The 20197-nt window shown below is 44.2% G+C and overlaps 1 protein-coding gene and 1 non-coding gene across 2 annotated transcripts; both read right to left on the bottom strand.

Moving 5' to 3' along the window:
- Positions 1 to 86: 86 nt before the first annotated feature.
- trnas-cga lies at positions 87 to 168 on the bottom strand. The gene has a single exon. It is a non-coding gene; the product is annotated as a tRNA-Ser (tRNA).
- A 1221-nt stretch (positions 169 to 1389) lies between these two features.
- Positions 1390 to 19073, bottom strand: cavin2a (caveolae associated protein 2a). Its single transcript, XM_041951418.1, has 2 exons — positions 18400 to 19073; positions 1390 to 5176 (listed from the first exon to the last, which is right to left on the bottom strand). The coding sequence occupies exons 1-2, from the start codon at positions 18943 to 18945 to the stop codon at positions 4316 to 4318; spliced, it is 1407 nt and encodes a 468-aa protein (XP_041807352.1). The 5' UTR covers positions 18946 to 19073; the 3' UTR covers positions 1390 to 4315.
- Between the last annotated feature and the right edge of the window lie 1124 nt (positions 19074 to 20197).

Below are 20197 nucleotides of genomic sequence, written 5' to 3'. Positions count from 1 at the left end.
AATTATATTAGGTATAAACCACCAAACTAGGTCTGGTCTGGCGTGGTTGTAAACTATATTATGTAGGAAATAAGTATGAAAAAAGTCGTCACGAACAGGATTCGAACCTGTGCGGGGAAACCCCATTGGATTTCGAGTCCAACGCCTTAACCTCTCGGCCACCGTGACTGTATACCCTATATTGCCACCTATGGGTCATTTTGATAATCGCTATATTCGTCTGTCAGACTGTACGTTTTGGTGAAAATGGCAATCAAAGAGCAAAAACAATAAAAAAAAAAACAAAAAAAAAAACAAATAAATAATTAGAGCTTCGTCTTGCCAAATATCCTTGTGCCAGTGAGCGATGACAACAGATCATGTAGTGGAAAAAGCACAGGGTGTTAGTGTGAGATCGGACATTGGAGGGCGACAAAACACCATCAAAGCACGGCTCACTCACGGAAGTTGGAAGGGAAAAAACCCTGGTGGTATTATTACAGTAACTCTGTCGAATAGCTTTAGAGAGGAAAGGTAACATAGTTTCTATTACCAAAACACCCCAACACCGAAAAAACGCCATCTTTTCACCGTTTTGCTGTGTGTGGATGTGAAACAACTGCTTTGACACGATTTTCTTCATTTTGAGAGCACTTTTTTGTGTTAATTTTGTGTTCATTTGCTACATAGCCTATTTTTAGACAGTTCCACTACTGAAAGATTAGTTCACCTGATTTCCTACGTGGTCGTTAATGCAAGATTTCTGAGATTTCTGCCGCTGCCTCAGTGAAATGGAAGTGAATGAAATTTAATTCATGGTTCTCAAAGTACTGAAAAAAATAATTGAAAGATTCAACTTTTTCTTCCCCTCGGAAAGCGTCCTGTTACACTCTGCAGAACATGCTGTGAATAGTTTGAATTGGGACTATTTCTTCTGTACAAAGTAGTTCCGGTAAAAGCATCTCACAGTGTGCTCTGGACGTAACTGAGAGTAACAGGAAACTTTGTTTCTAAAGCTGCTTTGATTTGGATGAAGTGACCTTTTATTGTGGGTCTGACCCCAATTCCCGTCTTATCTTTAGAGCCCTATGAATCCATAAACTGTGCTATGAAAATAAAAGTTGAGTAAGTTAAGTCACTCCATCCGCTGAGATTAATCCACTCCCCTGTCTACACCTGGGTTCACTAGATTACAGCACCATGACCTACAGTTATCTCAAAACTCACACTGGCCTGAACGACAGCAATCTTAACAACATGTTTGCTTATGATAGATCAGAGATGCCAGTCACTGGGCTTGTGAGTGACGCACAGAACATTAACTACCATTATCTAATTCATGTGAAATGTGTGACACTCATTCATCTCCTCTCACCACAAGGACTGCAAACAACGACCACAAACAAAATCTGAATGTTATAAAATCTTTATTGATGTATACAATACTAAATTTTGAAAGAAAATGTCGGCATGTTTACAAGATGTTTGAAACAAGTGTCAAGAGGAGTACATTTAAACACTTAAGTGGGATCTTCTGCTGTGAAGGACGCTTCTTTGGTTTAAGTGATTAACTAAAGGAACAGGCCATGAAGTGAAAACTTTGTAAACACAATATCACTAATATGCTGTTGAAACCTGGTGTTTCAACGCTCTAACAAAAAAAAATCTTACACATGATCCACAAGACATAAGTGATTAAGAAATAAGATACATGTTTTAACATTAGCAGACAGAGATATCACCAAACTAACACGTTTGCATTAATGAACAGAAAATACCTCAGAGCCAGTCGTATTTGAACCTCTACAGTACACAGAATGTATACACAAGCCTGATGTTCAAATCCCTTTTCAGTAAGTTATTTTATACAAAAGAATTAAAAAGAAAAAAAATCTGTAGAATGACTAAGCACATTTAATAAACACAGGTAACAAGCTAATTAAAATCATTTACGTCAAATTATTTATTTACTGAAAATTCCCACCGAACAAAGGTTAAGTTTTATAAGGCGTGAAGAACTTTAAGGCTTTAAGTGAACTACTGCACAGCTTTTCTCCTGTGTTAACCAGACCTCAGTGAAGTATGATAGTGATTTTTTTTGCATAGTTAAGATATCAAAATATTTGGGGCACCATATTTTGACTTAAAGAAGTTAAGAATCCAGTGCTGTCTCTCATCGAGAGGCAGTACAATGAATGTAGTTGTGTAGTCGGGTATAGGTCAGATAATGGTATGCATACCCCCTGCGAGATATTTCCGTTCCCATGCTCTAATGCATTTCCAACTCACACAATTTTAATACCTTTCTGCCAACTTTATGTGCAACCCCAAGGCAACTTTTATCATCCTTTCCCAAACTTCCCAACACCCACACCTGTCCCCCTTCCTCTACAAGCTCAAGCCCAGGAGCCTCTACAGGGGCAGAACACCTGTGGCTCCAGAGAGCCTCTTCCTCTCTTTGCACTGTCTCAACAAGGAGGCCAAGAGCATGAAAAATGGGCTGAGCTGGAGTCATCCGTCAAACCTAGGAATGCTGTCTTCTGCCTTTATCCACTTCTGTGACCTCTCTAGTATCTGGATCCTTGGCACCTGGTATCACTCGCTAAATTATTTTTGGGGAGTCATGGCATTGGATATGACACATCTGTAAACTAGGCTGGTCAATCAATGTGCAACAAGAGGAAGGTCACTTTCTAGAAACTTTCAGACATGACTTCCAAATATGAAGTTTATTGCGGATGTGTCTGCACCATCTTCGAACTTTTCTTTATGTAGTTGGTACCAGGCTTTGACTATGCCCCATAAAGTGATGGCTGCAAAGGAATTCCTCAGAAGAGAGGATGTTTTACTTTACTCTTATCAACAAAAACATAGGAATCCATCCCCTTAGGACTGCAATTACTCACACTAGCTTGTGCAAAGTAAAGGGATTTAGTGATGACACCCTGGCAAATGTATAAGATAGTGTTTATATCTTAAACAACTGAGTAAACACTTTACCATGCACGTTTCGGACGCCTGTAAGAGAAAGATGACTTACAAACACCCACGTATCATATCATAACTTAGATACAGATACATTTACGGTATAAAGTACACACACTTAAGGTAGTTATCATAAAGTACTGATTTATGGTGTATAAGCTGAAAATACCCAGAGTGGTGTGCCTTATGTAAAACAGAATGATTCCTGTACATAAACAAAGTAGCCCTGCAGAAAAGACAAAGGGCTACAAAAGGGACATTTAGTATGTCAGTGTTAAAACGCTCTTTTTGTCAGCAATTAGTTTTTCTTTCCATCTAGAGCAGCTTCTATCCTGCAATTATGTCCTTCATTTGTATCACTGTGATTGAGCACAAAGCATGTTAACTGATATTTCCAAACAATTTTATCTTACCATTCTTACAGTATTGATTGATTGTGCGATTCTCAAGACATTTTGTTTTTCAGCACATGGAGATTTATTGTCATTTACTCAACTGGCAATCACAAATTACTAAAATATTTTGATGTACCACATACAACTCGTCTGGTGTACAAGGTAGGCCATCAATGCCAGACATGATGAATTGGATCTAACTATAACAATCACAGATGAAGGACAGGAGACAAGACAGAGCCACTAGGACTGCTGAAGTATAGTAACCTGTTAGTTAAGATCTGGGTTTTTTTCAGCACAGGGCCAAAGAATTCAGTAAACAACCTCTAGTTCACTACAAAACACCCCAGGACCTTTTCACTGAAAACCCTGAAACTCCCCATTCTAACGCTAGCACAACCTGGCAACACCCTGCCTCAACAGGCTGTGGGCAGTACCACTGCTGCCAAAGATTTACTATTTTTCACAAAAAACACAATGAACAAAGAGGCTATCTGTCAGTGAGGAAAAGAGCTCCAGAGGCAGACAAACACAGCAGGAGGGAGATAGTTGGCCCAGCGCCCTGGAGATGTGCGGTTATTGAGGGGCGGGCACCAGTTGATGGGAGTGAACTATAGTTCATTGCTGCAATGTTGCTTTCTTTGGACAGCTCTGCTATAGAGTAAGAAAGCACTTGCATTGAATTCTGATTCGAGACACTGTGAGGTCGAGGTGCTTGGGCAGTTTCTGCTGACGTTTTTAGACTCTGTTGGTGACAATCAAAGGTATTGATGCAGAAATGGTCCAATGGATGGACTACCTTCAGAGGCCGAGAGTATGTTTCTAGTGTTTATGATGAGAACACAGGACTGTTTACAGTGGAGGGATAATTTGTGTCTGTGGGGTGTTCATAAAACTTCAAGAGAGAAAAGAAAGAATAAGAAATTACAATTGATGCTCACTAAAATCAAATCATATTAAGACACTTGTTCTACAGCAATCGTTTCTACTGGAATCTGGGCATCTGCTGCTGCCTCAACAGGGCTTTTGTCTTTCTCCTTTTCTTCCTCCTCTTCTTCCTCCTCCTCGCCAACATCTTCATCATTCTCTGGAACTGCCAAGACAGCAAAGTGATCACCATTGATCTGGACATCAAGGCTTGGTGCCTCTCCATTTACCTCAGGCTCTGCATTTATGCTCTCTGGGGCAGAAGGACTATGCACCTCCAGAGACAAACCTTCCTGGGCATGCACCTCTGCCAAGGGACTGCCTTCATCCGAGCAATCGAAGGCAGGAATCTCCACATGGGCTTCTTCCACAGGTGAGCCCATATCTGGTGTGGCCTCCCCATCTCTGACCTTCTTCACATTGAAAGTCATGGGAGACACCTTGAAAGAGGAGCTCTTGGCAGTCGGACTCTTAGGATGGTTGGGGGTGAAGCTCTTCTTGATTTTCTCACGCTTCTCCGGTGGCACAATCTTGGTGGTGATCTGGGTCACCTTCTTCTCGATGCTCTGGCGCGAGAAGGCCTTCTTCAGGCTATCAACCTTCTTCAGGCTGGAGCGCTTGAACTTGTCGGCCCTTGTCTCATATGAGAGGGAAGGGCTCAATGCGCCCTCGCAATCCAGGTCTTCCTCCTCCTCCTCTCGGTGCACGCAAAGATCATCATCTTCATGGGAGGACGTGCTAATGGTGTGAAGACCCTCATGGCCCTGGGTGCCATCAACAGAGCCAGTGACAGATGCAGTAGCCAGGGTGGATTCTGCATCATACTGGCTTGGTTGTGGGGTCCTGCGGGAGTCCTTGACTGCCACGCTGGTGGGGATCTCATTGTCTTCCTATTGGGGACAGAAGGACAGAAAAAGGTGGGTTAAGGGGGCAGTCTTTTGGATCAGTTACAAATAAGCACAATCTCTTGAACCAGGCTGTAGTTTGACAAGGAATGACCTTCATGATATATTTGTTTGAATTGGCTGTGGTCAGTGTTAGACTTCAGGCTACTTTACAAAGTCTAAGTGATTCTTGACCATGATGATCAAGGCCAAGATATTTCAGGTGTATGCACCCCCATGAACATGTTTCTGTATACTTCTGTCCATGGTTTGGCCAATGTAAATGGATGCATGTGTTAAACACACTCTACACACTCCACATGTTGAGCTGGTCTGCGTGCTGAGGACTGAAGAAACCAGTCCCTGCTTGCCTCCTCAGTCTTCTCCTCGAGAGATCTGAGGAATTCCATACACTCTGCAGGAGTCACACAGTTCTCTCCATTTTCTCTCTTTTATATCAGTCTCTGCCTTTAACCCGCCATCCATGAACGCACTGATGACCATAAACAGAGTAAAATGGAGTGCAGTAAGCTCAGTATTTCAATATATGTTTCAGTTTGTTTCTCCTCAGTCTCTTCCTCCTCTGTCTTACTTGCTGCCTATCCATTAGTGCACAATCACACACATGCAGGCACACACTGGGGATTTATGGACTCCAGTTCCCACCCCCAATTGCCCCTATCCTTTCACACCCAGCAGTGAGTGGAGAGTGAAGGTGCAGCTTCAGTGGTTGACATACTCCACTACACATTTGAAATGCTCATAAAGAAACCCTCCCTGTGACATCAGCTTAAAGTATCACCAGTGAATACTTGGTATGGAGGTGAGTTAATGCAGCACATTGTTCAGCACATTTTTATGTTTTAAAGTACAAGAACAAGAGATGCTTATGGGCATTTAACATGAATACTTTAATTTGCCCTGAGCAAATCAAATCCAGGAAAGGCTTGACTGAAGTGATTCAAGGCCTCCGCAGTCCCCTTCATCCAGTTTTATAGCTACAATTTGGAATTTAAACTGAATCCCAGGCCACATTTGAGATATTTATCCTGGAGATGCGTCAATATTAACGATCAGTGTTCAGTGTTTCAGTCTCAGTTGTTTCTGTGCCCCATGCTTGTAAGAATGAGTCTGCATTAAACTATGGCTGCATTTCAAAGAATGCATGGCAGCTCTTAAGACACAGGAATGCTTCAAGTGGCTGGATGCCTATAGGTGTTTGGAGTGTGCAATGCACCTTTCCTGGGGTGTCATTAACACATACTTAAGGACTGGGCAAACCAGATGGTCCAGAAGAGTTCTGCCATCTGTCCATTCTTCACTCATCGACAGTGGTGTTTTTGCCGAAAAGGACAGTGTTATTGTACCTCCGATCTGTCACTGTCAAATTTAGCCCAGAGCCCTGTGAAATCTGTTTTAATTCTTTCCAGATTCTGTTTTATGTTTTTCCCCAAATTCCATGTTTTCTCTTTTAATGTTTCTGAATTCTGGGTTTTAAGATTTAGGCTGATTTTGTCATCAGAAAGTGTCTAATCAAGTGGTGTCGCGGATTGAAGACTGAATCAATATCAATGAGGTAACACAACATTGCACTATTTTTTATCAAACATCATCTGCAGCACAGCCTCCATATGCTGACTCTGCATATACAGCCACAAAGTCTTGCATCTGCCAATGTGGTTGCTCCTCTGTGAGTTTGTTTAAGTGATGAGCTCTTGCTAGCGCCTGTCTCTCTCTCAGGGCCTCTTTGACTATGACTATGAGACACAAAAACATAGCAGTAAAGCCTTTTTTTCTGTTAATTCCACTTAAGAGTCGTGAAAAAATGCTGATAATGGTAGGCAAGTCCTGATCGTTATAAATTGAATCCACATTTTGGCAATTTTTGTGACATTTTTTCCAGTTGGTTCCATTTTTTCCATCTGTGTTTTCTACATTGCAGAATAGTCGGTCAAATATGGGAGATAAGATGATACAGTATCTGTGATTGTGTGATTATAGGTTATACTGTACAGAGGGCGATGGCACTGTATTTATGACATGCAAACTGCACAAAACGATAATGGGAAGTCCAATCAACAGCAATCAACATTGTTATAATGGTGTCAAATACTACACTTACTCAAGATTTCAGTGTGTTTCATTCCCAAAACCAGTACGTTGCAGTACGTTCTGTACTTTTAAAGTCTGTCTACCTGATGAGACCTGATGCCATTGGAAATGAGCACTCATGATAATGTTTAACTGCGGGTTTACCCTCGTTTGATCCACAGCCATTCAGAGCACTGCAGTGATACACCTACACCTAGTGATACACCTAAAACAAGGTCATAGCATAGAAAATCATGGCATATAAAAGCTCCAGAGAAGTGGAAATCAATTTAGAAACCCTCCAGTTTTTACCACACTGCAGACACATGATGCTGTTTGCCTTGATGTCCAACGTGCAGGCATGATTCACAGTTCAGGTGTGTGTCAAGCATGTGTGGTATCTTCCAGTTAATGTTAATAAATCTGTCAGCTTGTTCTTAAAGGCACAACATCAAGAGAAAACACAATAAATGTTTTAGAGCTTAGAGCACAATAAATAGAACAGCAGGGGATTTCACTTAGGACTGATAGATTTCTGGTCCTCTTTTGGTGTTGATCGTAAAAAAATTCTGAATTATTATTCTGATGTTCTTCATTTTAGAAAGCAATTGTAAAACATAATTTTAGGCGTGTATTAAAAGTTTTCATTTATCACCAACTAGTATGTCACCATCCCAAAGAAGCTGGGAACTGTGACACACTGCACGTTTGTAACTTGAAATCCAAAAAGACAAAGGTAGCACCTTGGGGAACAGCTCGGGTTACCTCTACCTTTGGTTTGGTTTAACTGTAATTGCTCGCTCTCAGTTTTGTTCCCCGTTGCTCCCTCCTGTCATATCTGAATGAGCAGTTTCTGGATGCCCCAGTTTGCTGTTGGTCTGCCACACCCACCGTGTGGAGCTGAACATGTTCATGCAGAATCAAAATCAGGAAGTCAGGAACTACGTGGGTGACAGCTCTTGCATTGGACACATTAGATGTTAGAGAATTACCAGAAAGCTTGCTTGCAGGGAGATGATATGAGACTACGAGACCAGACTTTATGCTTAACTCCCTTTTCTGTGTATGCTTTCCAAGCCAGATAAGAGACAAATAGCTTTAATCAGCATGAAGTGCCAGATAACTTAAGGGTTAAGCACCCTCTTAAATCTGACCAGTCATGATTACAAAATCAGCCAACATGGCCTCTCCTGACCCTCATTCCCTGATAATAAACAACAATTTGCTCTTAATGTTTGGCTGTGTTAAGGTTTCTGAAGCTTCAGTCTTCACACCTCTGCTCCAGTCTGGGCATGCCATGCACTTTCTGATTCAACTCAAACATGTTTTGATATAATCAGTGTGGGTGCTGGAGTGTGTGGGAGGCGGCAGCTGAAACTCGAACACCCCCCCAGTGAAAACTCAGCTCTCCTGCTGCATACTGTACTAGACCTGCTGCAGCAGCGCAGTTCAGAAAGTTGTTTTATTGATTGATCCTTGCATTACTCACGGTGATAAACACAACCGAAGCTTCACTTGTCAATTCTAACTGGAGAGTACTTATACTAATCACACAGAGAGAGTCTCAAGCGTTCACCGCCGCCTTTTCCCCTCCGGCCTTGACTTCATCCTGCTCTTTTCCTGCATATTTTATTTGGTGGTTTATCTGGTGAAAATGCTGTTCTGTGTTTGGCTGCTCAAATAGTGAAATACTGTGAAATTAGCACGTTTAACCCCCAACAATCTTGGCTAGTAAGCTAGAACAAACAAAATTTTCCTAAACACCATTTGACCGAGGTCTGTCCTATGTGTGTGTGTGTGTGTGTGTGTGTGTGTGTGTGTGTGTGAATCTAACATCCTGACACTTTTCTCTTGGGAACCCTGTTAATTAATGTACCCTCTAAGCAAGCCCTCATTAGCCACAGGAGAATGTGATATGTGTGTGTGTTCGAGTATCTCTGTGCCAGTGTGTATTCATGTGCAGCCATGTAGGACCTCAGTCACTGTTTAAAAAAAAAAAAAACTGTTCAAGAGATGAAACAGACTTCAAAAACATTTGGCGCAAACCAAAAAAAACAAAGTTAATTTAGTGAGACAGCAGGTTTAGTGTGCGTTAAAGGTCACACACTTCAATTCAGGTGTTTTGTAAGCTTACGTAATGGAGTTCAAGATCTCATTTAACAATTGCATGGCAGAACTGCCATCTGATTGCAAGTCCTGCTGGTGTTCCTCAGCCAGAGCTTATGAAAGCCACTTCTCTGGAGTCTCCTGCTCAATTCAAACAGAGATGGATCAGGGTGGGGCGGGACGCAGTCGCCACTGATTGAAAGAGCTCCAGCGGGCTCACATTACTCCCAGAGTGTGTCTCTGTTTATACTGTATGTGTAATGATATCCTATACTGTTCCTTCTGCATCTGTTCTTTCTCTCTGTGCATTCATCTGCAGTGATATACTGTATTAGACTTAAGGCTGGGTGATCTGCTTGAAATCAATATAAATATGTACAAAATGAGGCTCTACTCTAGGAATAGCAATGTTTGCCTGTCAGTCGGTGCACCGCTTCAGTCGAGACTACAGCTGGTGGATGGATTTCCAGGATGTTTACGACATTCGTGATGATCAGCGGATGAATCCTAAAGATGCTCGTGATGCACTGACTTTTCCTCTAGAGCTACAAAATTTTGCTGACGTCGTTTTAACTGAAATATCTCAACAATTGTTTCACACGTTACATGACATTTGCTGCAGACATACATGTCTCCCTTCAGGATGACTTATAATAACTTATACCTGTAACCTGTAACATCTCATAAAGAAGAGAAAGCTGCTAATTTACCCATACGTACATGAGCCGTAAGACAGTATCCCTGCGGTTTGAATTGCAGATTTGCACAGTCATGTGTGCGTTTATATGTGTATGTGTGTTAGCAGTTTAAACAGGTGTGTTTTCTTGGCCCTTCAGACGATGAATGGAGGTTTTCTTAAGCCTGACAGGCGAGGTTAGTACAGGTGTGTTGGCGCAGTGAGTCAGGTGCCTGCACCAATGAGAGGGTAAAGCATTGCCACCACACACACAGATATGCACACGCTGCCAAGCCCCTGCAATTATATTGTTAGAGAACGAGAGAGACAAACTGGATGCTACTTCAAGGATGGGCAGCTGCTGATGCTTTTTATTGACTGATAGACATTTTTGTAATGCACAGTTAAAACGGAGGGCCGGAGACAAATGTCTGCTCCTGAATATTCAAATTTTTTCTTTTCCAAATTTCCTCCCACCCTCCCTTTATTCTGCAAATTTGCCTATCCTCTTCATCTGTAATACAACCTACCTCCATTGAAGATGTTCAAACAAAACACTGTCTCAATGCTGTAGTCCCTGCACCCTGCCACACACTCAAAAACACACACACGGCTTCATCCATTGTGCAAATTTGCCTTGATCTGCATATGTTTTGATTGCATTACATTGCAGTGAATTGCTTTACAGTTCACCCCTATCCAGCCTGTTGTGTAACATTCCCCCTCCACTCTGATCCCAATGTACTCGAAGAGCCATCTGTGGACAGAGGAAGTAGGGAGGAAAGGAAGGAAAGGAAATGGAATCCTGCTATTTGTCATGGGACGGGGCAACATGATAATCTCTCACTCTCTGTACTGTACTCTGCGCACTGCCTCGCGCTAATGAATGGACACGCGTATACGAACGACTGTTGAGACCAGCCCAATGACAGACCATCATATAAGTGTGTTCAAACTGTGACAAACCTCATGATTCCAAGTATCATGAATACCTCGTCAACAGCTTCATGCCAATTTTGAATCATGCCTCCTGGCCTAATCCCCATAAAGCTTTGCATAACAAGTTAGGGCATTCTTTCCCCATCCGCGCCCCTCCCATATCTGCCTCTCCAAAAGAAAACACGGCGTGTTTACTGGCCTTGCGAGCTTGCGTAATCACGCAACACAATAACCGATTCAGGCGCGATGTCATGCTGACGAGCTGGTGGAATGACGATCACGGCAACCTGGAGAGGAGACGATTATTGCTGCTGGCATAAATGATGATGTTGGACGTCTGAAGAAACCTGCTCGCTCAACCCATAATTCACTGGATAGCAGTCTGTGCACTTCTGATGATGATATGTCTCACATTCTGCTATATATGCTCAGAATTAATTTCATACATGGCATGGTACTATTATAATAAGCCCACGGTTGACTGGACTATCATGCTCTTCGTCACTTACTGCATTTCCTCTACATCGACCTGATCACATTGCTAAACCTGCACTTTCCCTGCTCGTCTCGCATGCTCCCTTCTGCATGTATGACGAATGATGAATGTCTTCATCTGTGTCACCACAGCGCATTCCAGATCTTGTTGTTCCAGTTTTTTGCTCTGTTAATCTCCTCTAGCTCATTTGTTTTAATCTCCCAAGGTCCCCTTTTGCACATTGCTGCAGCACAATCCCCAAACTGCGCCTATCAGAACCATTGTTTGATAAGGGCTGTGCCGAGATACCATGAGCATTTTTGATAAGGCTACCAACAATTGTCCCAATGTTTACCCAGCATGGAGGTCAAAGGGCATGAGCGATCCCATAGGAGCCAGGAAGTCATCATGCTATCTCAAGACGTGCTGTATGTTCATTCATTTCATGAGCAGAGAAATAAGGACACTCAGAACCAACATGGCTATTGTTTTCCCTTTTCCTGCCATGGATGTTCCGGCCTTGGCAAGAGGACTGGATGGAAGCTGGGGTTTGAAAAGTCAAAAAAAGGAGACACATAGATGGAGAAAATGAGGAAGGTGAAAGGCGGAGTCAGTTTGTTTCATTCTTCCTGACTGTATAACAGGACCTTGAGCTTCTTTGGAAGAAGAACACTCTGAGCACTGATATTTTAAAAAGTTAGATAACTCTATCACCACCTGCATCTAACATGTCAAAGTGTGTCAGAGGAAAGAAAGCTCAAACGAAAGAGAACAAGTGAGAACAAAAAAGAGCATTTGAGCGCAAGTGTGCAAAAGAGCTCAACATCAGCACCTTATTGATACCTGGCGAATGATTACAAACATGCTAAATACGTGCGCTTGGCATTTCCAGAGACGGAGAAGTGCAGTGCATTATGGGGTACACTGGGAGGCTAAACTGTCCTAAGCTGCTACCCTCACTTCTCTTTGTACACGCTGCTTTGTTGTATTGTTTTGGTTGATCACTTTGCATATCCTTTTATACCATCAACTTTCAGTTCACGGCAAATAAACATTACATGATTAAAAGCGTCAAGCTGTAACTTGTCATGTCACGTCACGGGGGCTCGCTCAGGCTTTGTAACATCACTTTTCTGTGTTATTAAGGCTGCTAAAACTCGACTTTCACACCAGCGATCTGCAGTTGCAACATCGCCTTTGCCTCAGAGTGAAACAGTTGAGCAGACTTGTCAAACCTGAATGTGACATCAGGCATCCTCATGCATGTCTTTCACCGGGACAGTAACTTATGCAAATCCACCCTTACTGTATTGACATTAGTGGACAAAACCAAAGCACATTTTTCACTTTGTTTTCTTCGTTCTTCCCTTTATTTTTCTCCCTACAGTTATCTGTCTTTCGCTCTTCTCCTCCTCTCTTTACTCTCTAGTTTCTGAAACCCCAGAGGATTATGTGAGGAATGAACCCCAAAGGGAAAATAAGAATGATAACAAAGCGAGAAGCCTTGCTGTAAACAAACCTCAACGTTCATTTAGAAACAATGCCTCAAAGGCTGCACAGACTATTATTGATGAGACCAGTTTTACTCTTTCGAGTCGTATATCCAACAGCACTCCTCTAAAAACGCCTAAAATCTCATTCACAACTTGGAGATTGAAGGACAAAATATATGAAAGTCACTTCCTATGCACTGGTGGTCACTGGCAGGGCTACATGATTTATGGAAAGTTTCTATTTGCCATATTTCTGACCAATATTCTCTACAAATGCCAGGCTTGTGTATGTGGTCTAAAAACTTGTACCAAACTCAACGGGCCCTTTCACAGAGGACATGTCATCGGCAGAAAAGCACACATAATCAGTTTTATTAACGACTGCTTATCTCCATCAGTTGTCACGGAAAGCCATTCCAGCGAGCCACCATTTCTGCTAGCTGTGGTTACTCCTATCAAATACACTTTTACTGGAATATTCTGGCTATTCTCTACCCGCCAGCTGTTAATCATTTACATTCAACAAGCTGCCAGCTACCGCCAAAAATGACGCAATCAGATTGTTTGTCGAAAGGTGATTTTACAACTTTAACTCCAACGCCGCTGTCTCTTCTAGAATAACGAGACAGATGTGGCCCGGAGGGAAGGTGACTGACCAAAAGCTCTCTGAACCCTGCCGTCACAGTGTAGCTGTGACAGTATGCAGGCTTATCAGTGGCTAACGATAGCGAGGGCCAGCTAAGTGGACGCAACGTAATGCGTATCCCCGTTTCCCCTCTGTTTGTGGGAGCGCGCCACCTTCCTGCAGCCTCTGCACAAAGCTGAAACGTCTCTGCATCGAGCACACAGACACAAAATGAACTGCCCCATCTGACAGCAGGCAAGCCCAAGTAATGAAAGGTTACTGGGATCATTAACCATAAAGAAACTTAAAAAAAAATGCAATCCCCTACAGCGAAAAGTCAGTCTAAATATATGCAAATACTGTGTTCAAGTATTTCTTTGTGTATCCGCAGTTCATTTTTCTCTTTATTTGATGCTTCTGGATTTCTGTTTCTGTCTTTGTTGACAACAACAACAGCTGCATACGTTCCTGTTACTTTGAGTTATTGCTTTAAACACTTCCGTGGGTTAAAGCTCAGAAGCATGTCGACCCAGCGTTTGTTGAACGCACTGAAACAGCTAGCACCGCTTTAGGCTATACGCTGGTGCAATATATCACCTGGTCGAGGGACCCACACAACAAATCCCAGCTGTAGCCTGCAGCCAGCGGCCTGCTTCGACCTGCAGAGATGGATCTGATTTTATAATGGAAGATTCTCAACACACGCAACCTGCACACTGTAATTACACTCAAATATCTAATTACCCCAGAGCATATATTGTTTGGGATGAGGCTATATTCAAGTTTACCTTGACTACTGAGCTTGACCTCTTGCTTGTGTTTGCCTCTTCAGGCTTCAGCTTGAGGTTTTCTCTTGTCTTAAAGCTCCAGTTGTGTCACACTCGATTTGTATGCGGGAGATGGGACACAAATGGATCTGACATAGCGGAAAACTATTTATTTATTAGGCCGTGATTTAGCTTAATTCAACTCCACAGTATTTAGCGTTTTGTCATTAAACTAAAGGTACAAGCTTGGGGCGAGGCCGGGAATTACTAGTTTGTCTTCCATCTTAGAGTCAGAACAGATTGTAGAAAAAACAGCCTTTACTTCCTGCTGCTGAGAGCTAAGATTAAGCCACAACCTTTGGTCAAGCATCGGCGTACAATAGCACTGTGACGACTGGCAGCAAAGCAAACAGAATGACAGTGAGTGAAGTTAAGCCCAATCACTCAAAACCTTTAAACCTTTGTAAGCATCTTCTGCACTGAATGACGAGTCAGGATGTGGTGATAGACTGAAAGGTTGCAGCTTGTGAAAGTTTCAACTTTGTGCATAGCTTAAGACACCTAGAATTGAATAATGAGGAGGAAAGAATTGAATTTTCTTGAGCGAATGCCATCACAGCTCTGTCGACAGAAAGCTTGATGCAGTCATTGTGTTTGGTTTGGCCGGGGAGGGTGTTTCTCTTTCCTTGCAATGCGATACGAACGTTCTTTGATAGTGTGTGAGAGCCCTGACCGTTGTCACTCCCTGCCCTGCTCTGATTAGGGATCCCAAAAACATAGAAATCACCAAACATCCTCTTCCCATCCCACCAGGAGAGCCACCAGACTCCCTTCTCACTGCTTAAATATCCAGCAAATATCTGAATCTGGCCCTCATGTGCAAAGCAGGGAACAAGCAAAATTCTCACAGCGCTCAGATTCAATTCGCCGCTGTGGTCGGCTTGTTTGTCGCCGTGAAATAAACACAGATGGGGAGATTAAGATCTACTCAGAAATAAATGACGTCTGTCGCAGGAAATGACATCCCAAATACGCCATATTTCATGATTCATGCCACAGGGGTGCACGTAAGATCAGTTAGAAGATCTCCAGGGTGAATTTTTGTTGCTCAGGTAACGAGCTTTGAAATTAACCTGTGTGACAAATAACGGGAAAAAGAGATTACATGCTATGCGGTCCAACACGAGAAAAAATTAATTACCAAAACATTTTTTTACGATGTTCACACTGGAATCTCAGATGGCTGGGAACCGTGTGTGTGTGTTAATGTGTGTGTGAGAAAAGGCCTCGAGAGGGGACGGCCATGTGGAGACAGGAAAAGCAATGGTGCACAAAAACAAACAAACAAGGCCCAAGCAGCGGTAATTAAGTCCTCATTAGTCCTTGTTATGCGCAGGAACGCAGCAGAGCGGCAGACAGCGCTGTCATTTCAGACCGGCAGCGGCCGAGGCCTGGAGCTGGTATAGAGGCCTGCTCCGTGCAACACAACAGTAGGTGTTTACCCAGAAAGCCTCTGTGTTTCCACCTCAGCTGGCACGTACAGGGTGATGAGTGTTCTGGATCAATTTTGTCAAGCGGACGGGGAGGGAAGGGGGCCCCTCGGCCAATAGCTGTGGGGCTGGTGCATGGAGTTTGGCACTTGGGTGTGCAACAAACGTGCTTTATCAAAGAGTAGCGTGGGGCGCACAGCATGTGCTTTCATGTAGTTTCAGGGAATCAAGACAGGTGGTTTGACCAAAGAGAGCGAGAGAGAGAAAAAATGGTTGGAGTTTGTATAAAAGATGAAGAAACAGAGAGAGAGAGAGAGAGAGGGCAGTGTGAGAAGCGGAAAATGGTCGGACATTTAATCAGAAACCGAAAGATATCAGACAAAAAAAGGTTAGAGCACGACACCAGATGGAGAAAAATCAAGAAAAAGACACGATCCTGGAGGTGAAAAAGAGATGAGGCGAGGCAGAAAATGATGGACACAGAAAAGAGTCAACACAATCCCTGGGAGGAGAGGGAACAAGGGCTGCACTTAGTTCTTTTATTTCCTGCTCCCCCCCAGGCACGCCAAGTCTCATTTACCAGCTCTGTAACTGCATACACCTGACCCAACACATCAGCATAACATCCAATGGGCAAACTGCACGCACACACATGCTGTACACACGCCCTCCGGATCATACCTGGTCCCACTTCACCCACCTGCAGCTCGACTCAAAGTTAGAGGAAAAAGCTCAACTCAGCAGTTTTAACATCCTCATGATACAGAAAGTTTAAAGCATACCGCTGCATACTCTAATAATGTTAACATAATAAAGATCAAGTTAAACACATGATGTAGCAGCACTGTCCGCTCTCACTATCTCTACAGCGACGGGACACATCCTTCCAGCAAATAAAAAGTGACAGAGGGTTGAATCAAATCGACCCGCGGCGCCTCGCCCACAGGGCCACCTCGTGCAGGGTAAGGTCTTGGCACCTGTTGCATTTGAACAACAGAGCCTCAGTACCTGGGAAACCAGATAACAAGGGCGGTTAAGAGCTCTCAGTGGCTCTGGCTGTGTCAACAATGCCCCCCCCCCCCCCCCCCCCCCCCCTTTCGCCGCCTGGGCGCACACACTTGTACGCACACGCTCAGACGCACCCACACACACATACACACATTAAAAAAAAAAAAACACATGCAGTTATTCATGCACGAAACACACTCGGAGACCACACCGACACAAGATCGTGTCCTTTTGGTCGAGCGCGGTCAAATGCGATATGGAGCTGCTTTCATCCTGCATGGCAACCGCATGATAAATAAACTCAGCTGCATTCATCACGGCTGAAGGTAATGTCTGTTTTTTACGTGCCGGGCAAACAGAAGCTCCAACTACTTTTACGCCTGGAGATAAGCGAGAGATGGCCTGTGCGAGGATATTCCTCACACTTTCCACTCGTACTTTCCTGGGGATATTGGCACGTTTGTCACTCTTTCAGAGGCTGTATAAGGTTTTACCCTCACAGGTGTGGTAGGCAGCTGAAGCGGGAAAATCGTCCAAAAGCCACCTGTCTGTCTGAATTATGACTGTGGGGTGTAAACAGATCTAGTCAAAGTCAGCGTCTGAGCCCTCCTCTATTATCCTCTGTAGCTCCATTCCCAGGCACGCCCTTCTTCTCACACACACACACACACACACACACACACACACACACACACACAAAAGAGGGAAAATGCATGTTTACGAAAATTAAGAACTGAACTTATATTAAAGAAAACATGTCAAATTTAGCATTTGCAGTACAGTTCTGTTATTAGAGGCGTGTTTGAAACATTTTTCCAGAGTCAGAAAATGGCACACTCTTCATCACGTCATCTGTTCGTAGAGATCAACTGGCTGCCCGGGTCCTGTTCAACAAGTTTTAAGTGTTGAAAATGTACTAATGTGCTGTGCGCATGCAGCAAGTCACCTTTCTGTGTCAAGCAGGAACACAAGAAATGTGCTCACATCCAAACACGCCCATCGCTGGAGTCAAATGTGAATGCAAATATGACCCACACGGGCGCGCACGCACACACAAGGTAGAACGAGTGCTCAAGAGGAAATCATGATGCAAATGTACGCTATGAAAAAAAACATCTGACCGTTTAGTTTTTCACTTTATAACTCTGGGGGTCTCACGAGAGATGCACAGAACGAGAGCAGAGACAACTGAAGCAGCAGTGGCCGAGATATCCTGACTTTAAGGTCAGGCTCCAAAACGCTGGGTCCTACATTTCCCATAATGCAACCTGACTTTTTTTCAAACCCCACAACTTCACTTTGTGTTGCAGGTTTCTGTTAAGTGCAACTTCTCAAGCCCAACCTGAGGTGACCCTGATGACATCATTATGACATCACTAGGGTTATTATTTTTACAGTGCCTTCCAGAGCCACATAATACTGGTTTTGCAGGCCCAGTAGTGGTCCTCATGAGAAGTAAACTGATCTGACGCCCCCCTTGCAATCTACTTTGGCTGTAAAACTTAAGAAACCCTGAGTGTTACTGTGTTTTTCCTCTTTCTATCACCGTGTCCCCTCACCTGGAAGATGATCACTTTAAAGTGGTTCCTCTTCAGCAGGTGGCTGTGATTTGCCTCCAGCTGCTTCACCTGCACCGCCTGCTTGGCCATGCACCCGCGGACATCCTTCAGGTGCCCGCTGACTTTGCGGGAGTTCTCCAGCAGCTTGCTGACGCTGTTGGAGGTGCTGACGTGGGTCTTGGACAGGCGGGTCACGTCCCCCTGCACGACCCGCACGGCGTCCTCCAGGTTGGTCTGCCGCTGCTCCATCCGCTGCTGGTTCGTCTGCACCGCCTCCAGCATGTTGACCAGCTTGTCCAGCAGCGCCACCACGGTGATGGCGCTCACCTGGCCGCGGTCGACGGGGCTGCTCGGCGCGGCCGCGGTCGGGCTCTTGAGGCCCAGCCGGGTGAGGGTGCTGCTCGGGGTCGGGGAGGAGGGGACGGACGACGGGGCGAAGCTCGGGATGAGAACCTCGGTGCTTTCGGGCTGCTGCTGCTGCTGCTGCGGGGTGGTGTTGGAGGCGCTGGAGACGCTGCTGCGCTCGGCTTGGGACGCGTCGTCCATGTTTCACAGGTGGTCAGATGTCCCGCTTCAATGGGATAGTTCACCTAAACAGTGAGAGTTCAGCAGCTGCTCCACCAGCTCTCTGACGCTGCTGTCACTTGCTCCAGCTGGGGACTGAAAGCAGGGTGTTTCACTTCTTGGAGTTGATTCGGCGTCCACGCCCCTGTCTGCCTTTCTCTGTCCACACGCACGCGCGCTCAAAAACACGCTCTGAACTTTCAAAACACCTCCCCTGCAAGCCAAAAGGGAGGGGCGTGGTTGCTGTGGAAACCGTGCAGGCCTAGCCCTATTGACAGAACAGAGGTAGAGCTGGTGCGTGCGGCTGTGTGTCCTTCCTGGTCTGCCTGCTTGCTGCGTGTTTTCATGTGGCTGCCAACAGTGACACTTTGTGCATGCCTTCCAAAATATGCGCCAAGGCTGCTTTTGTTTACTGCATTGTATTGTTGTGCTGCACCAGATTGTGCCACTGTTGTAATCGAGGGTACCTGCATGTGTGTTTGTGTTTTCAGGAACTGATCTGATTTTTTTCCACTCACATGCTGCAGGCGGAGATAAATCATGGAGCATATTTACTTTGTGCCAAAGGCTGGTGCATGTATGCCTGTGTGTTTCCCCGCGTGCCCTCCGAGCGCCCCTTTCCTCTCCCCTCTTGTTGTTGAGCTCGGTGTCATGGCGTGGGGCACACTGACATGGAAATGTGGAAATCCCTGTTTCAACAATGAGCTCATCTGTGCCCTGGCCTCTGTCGCTGGCTTTTTGTCAACATCACTGTAAATATTTCATTCACGTCAACGCAATCTTTCAATCTAGCATGCTTTAAAATCAGTGAAATGTGTGGCGTTTAACAGGATGGTGTTGCAACGAGAGAGCCTGAACGCGTTTGTTGTACTTGGAGAGAAGCATGTGTGTTATCTGTGTGATTGATTCCCTCACAGATCAGTCTATTTTATTACTGCAAACTATGGAAAGCATTCAAGGCAACACCTGGGTTTTATTGGATTCTGCCTGATATGGGAAAGGTTCGGTCAGCCACCATCTCATCTAAGATCAATACAAAGAATTCACACTTTGAAAGTGATAACAGGCTTTCTGTAACTGCTGTTATGCACACAGAGGAAACATCCAAACCACATTAATGAAAGCATTTCTTTTTAAACTGTGTTGTTATTTCAGTGTGATTTAACGTGTTTTTCTGGCCTCACATCTGCTCACTCTAAGGAGTAGTTCCACATGTTAAGAAATGCATGTATAT

The sequence above is a fragment of the Chelmon rostratus genome, chromosome 13 (assembly GCF_017976325.1).
Source record: "Chelmon rostratus isolate fCheRos1 chromosome 13, fCheRos1.pri, whole genome shotgun sequence".
Lineage (NCBI taxonomy): Eukaryota > Metazoa > Chordata > Actinopteri > Chaetodontiformes > Chaetodontidae > Chelmon > Chelmon rostratus.
Note: the sequence above shows the minus strand (reverse complement) of the source record. Positions and strands in the feature narration are given on the sequence as shown.

What these genes read in the sequence shown, in the direction of transcription:
- cavin2a (XM_041951418.1), bottom strand. Translation starts at nt 18,945, where the DNA reads ATGGACGACGCGTCCCAAGCCGAGCGCAGCAGCGTCTCCAGCGCCTCC. An exon ending in TTAAAGTGATCATCTTCCAG is followed by an intron (nt 5,177 to 18,399) that starts GTGAGGGGACAC and finishes TGTCCCCAATAG; the next exon opens with GAAGACAATGAGATCCCCAC.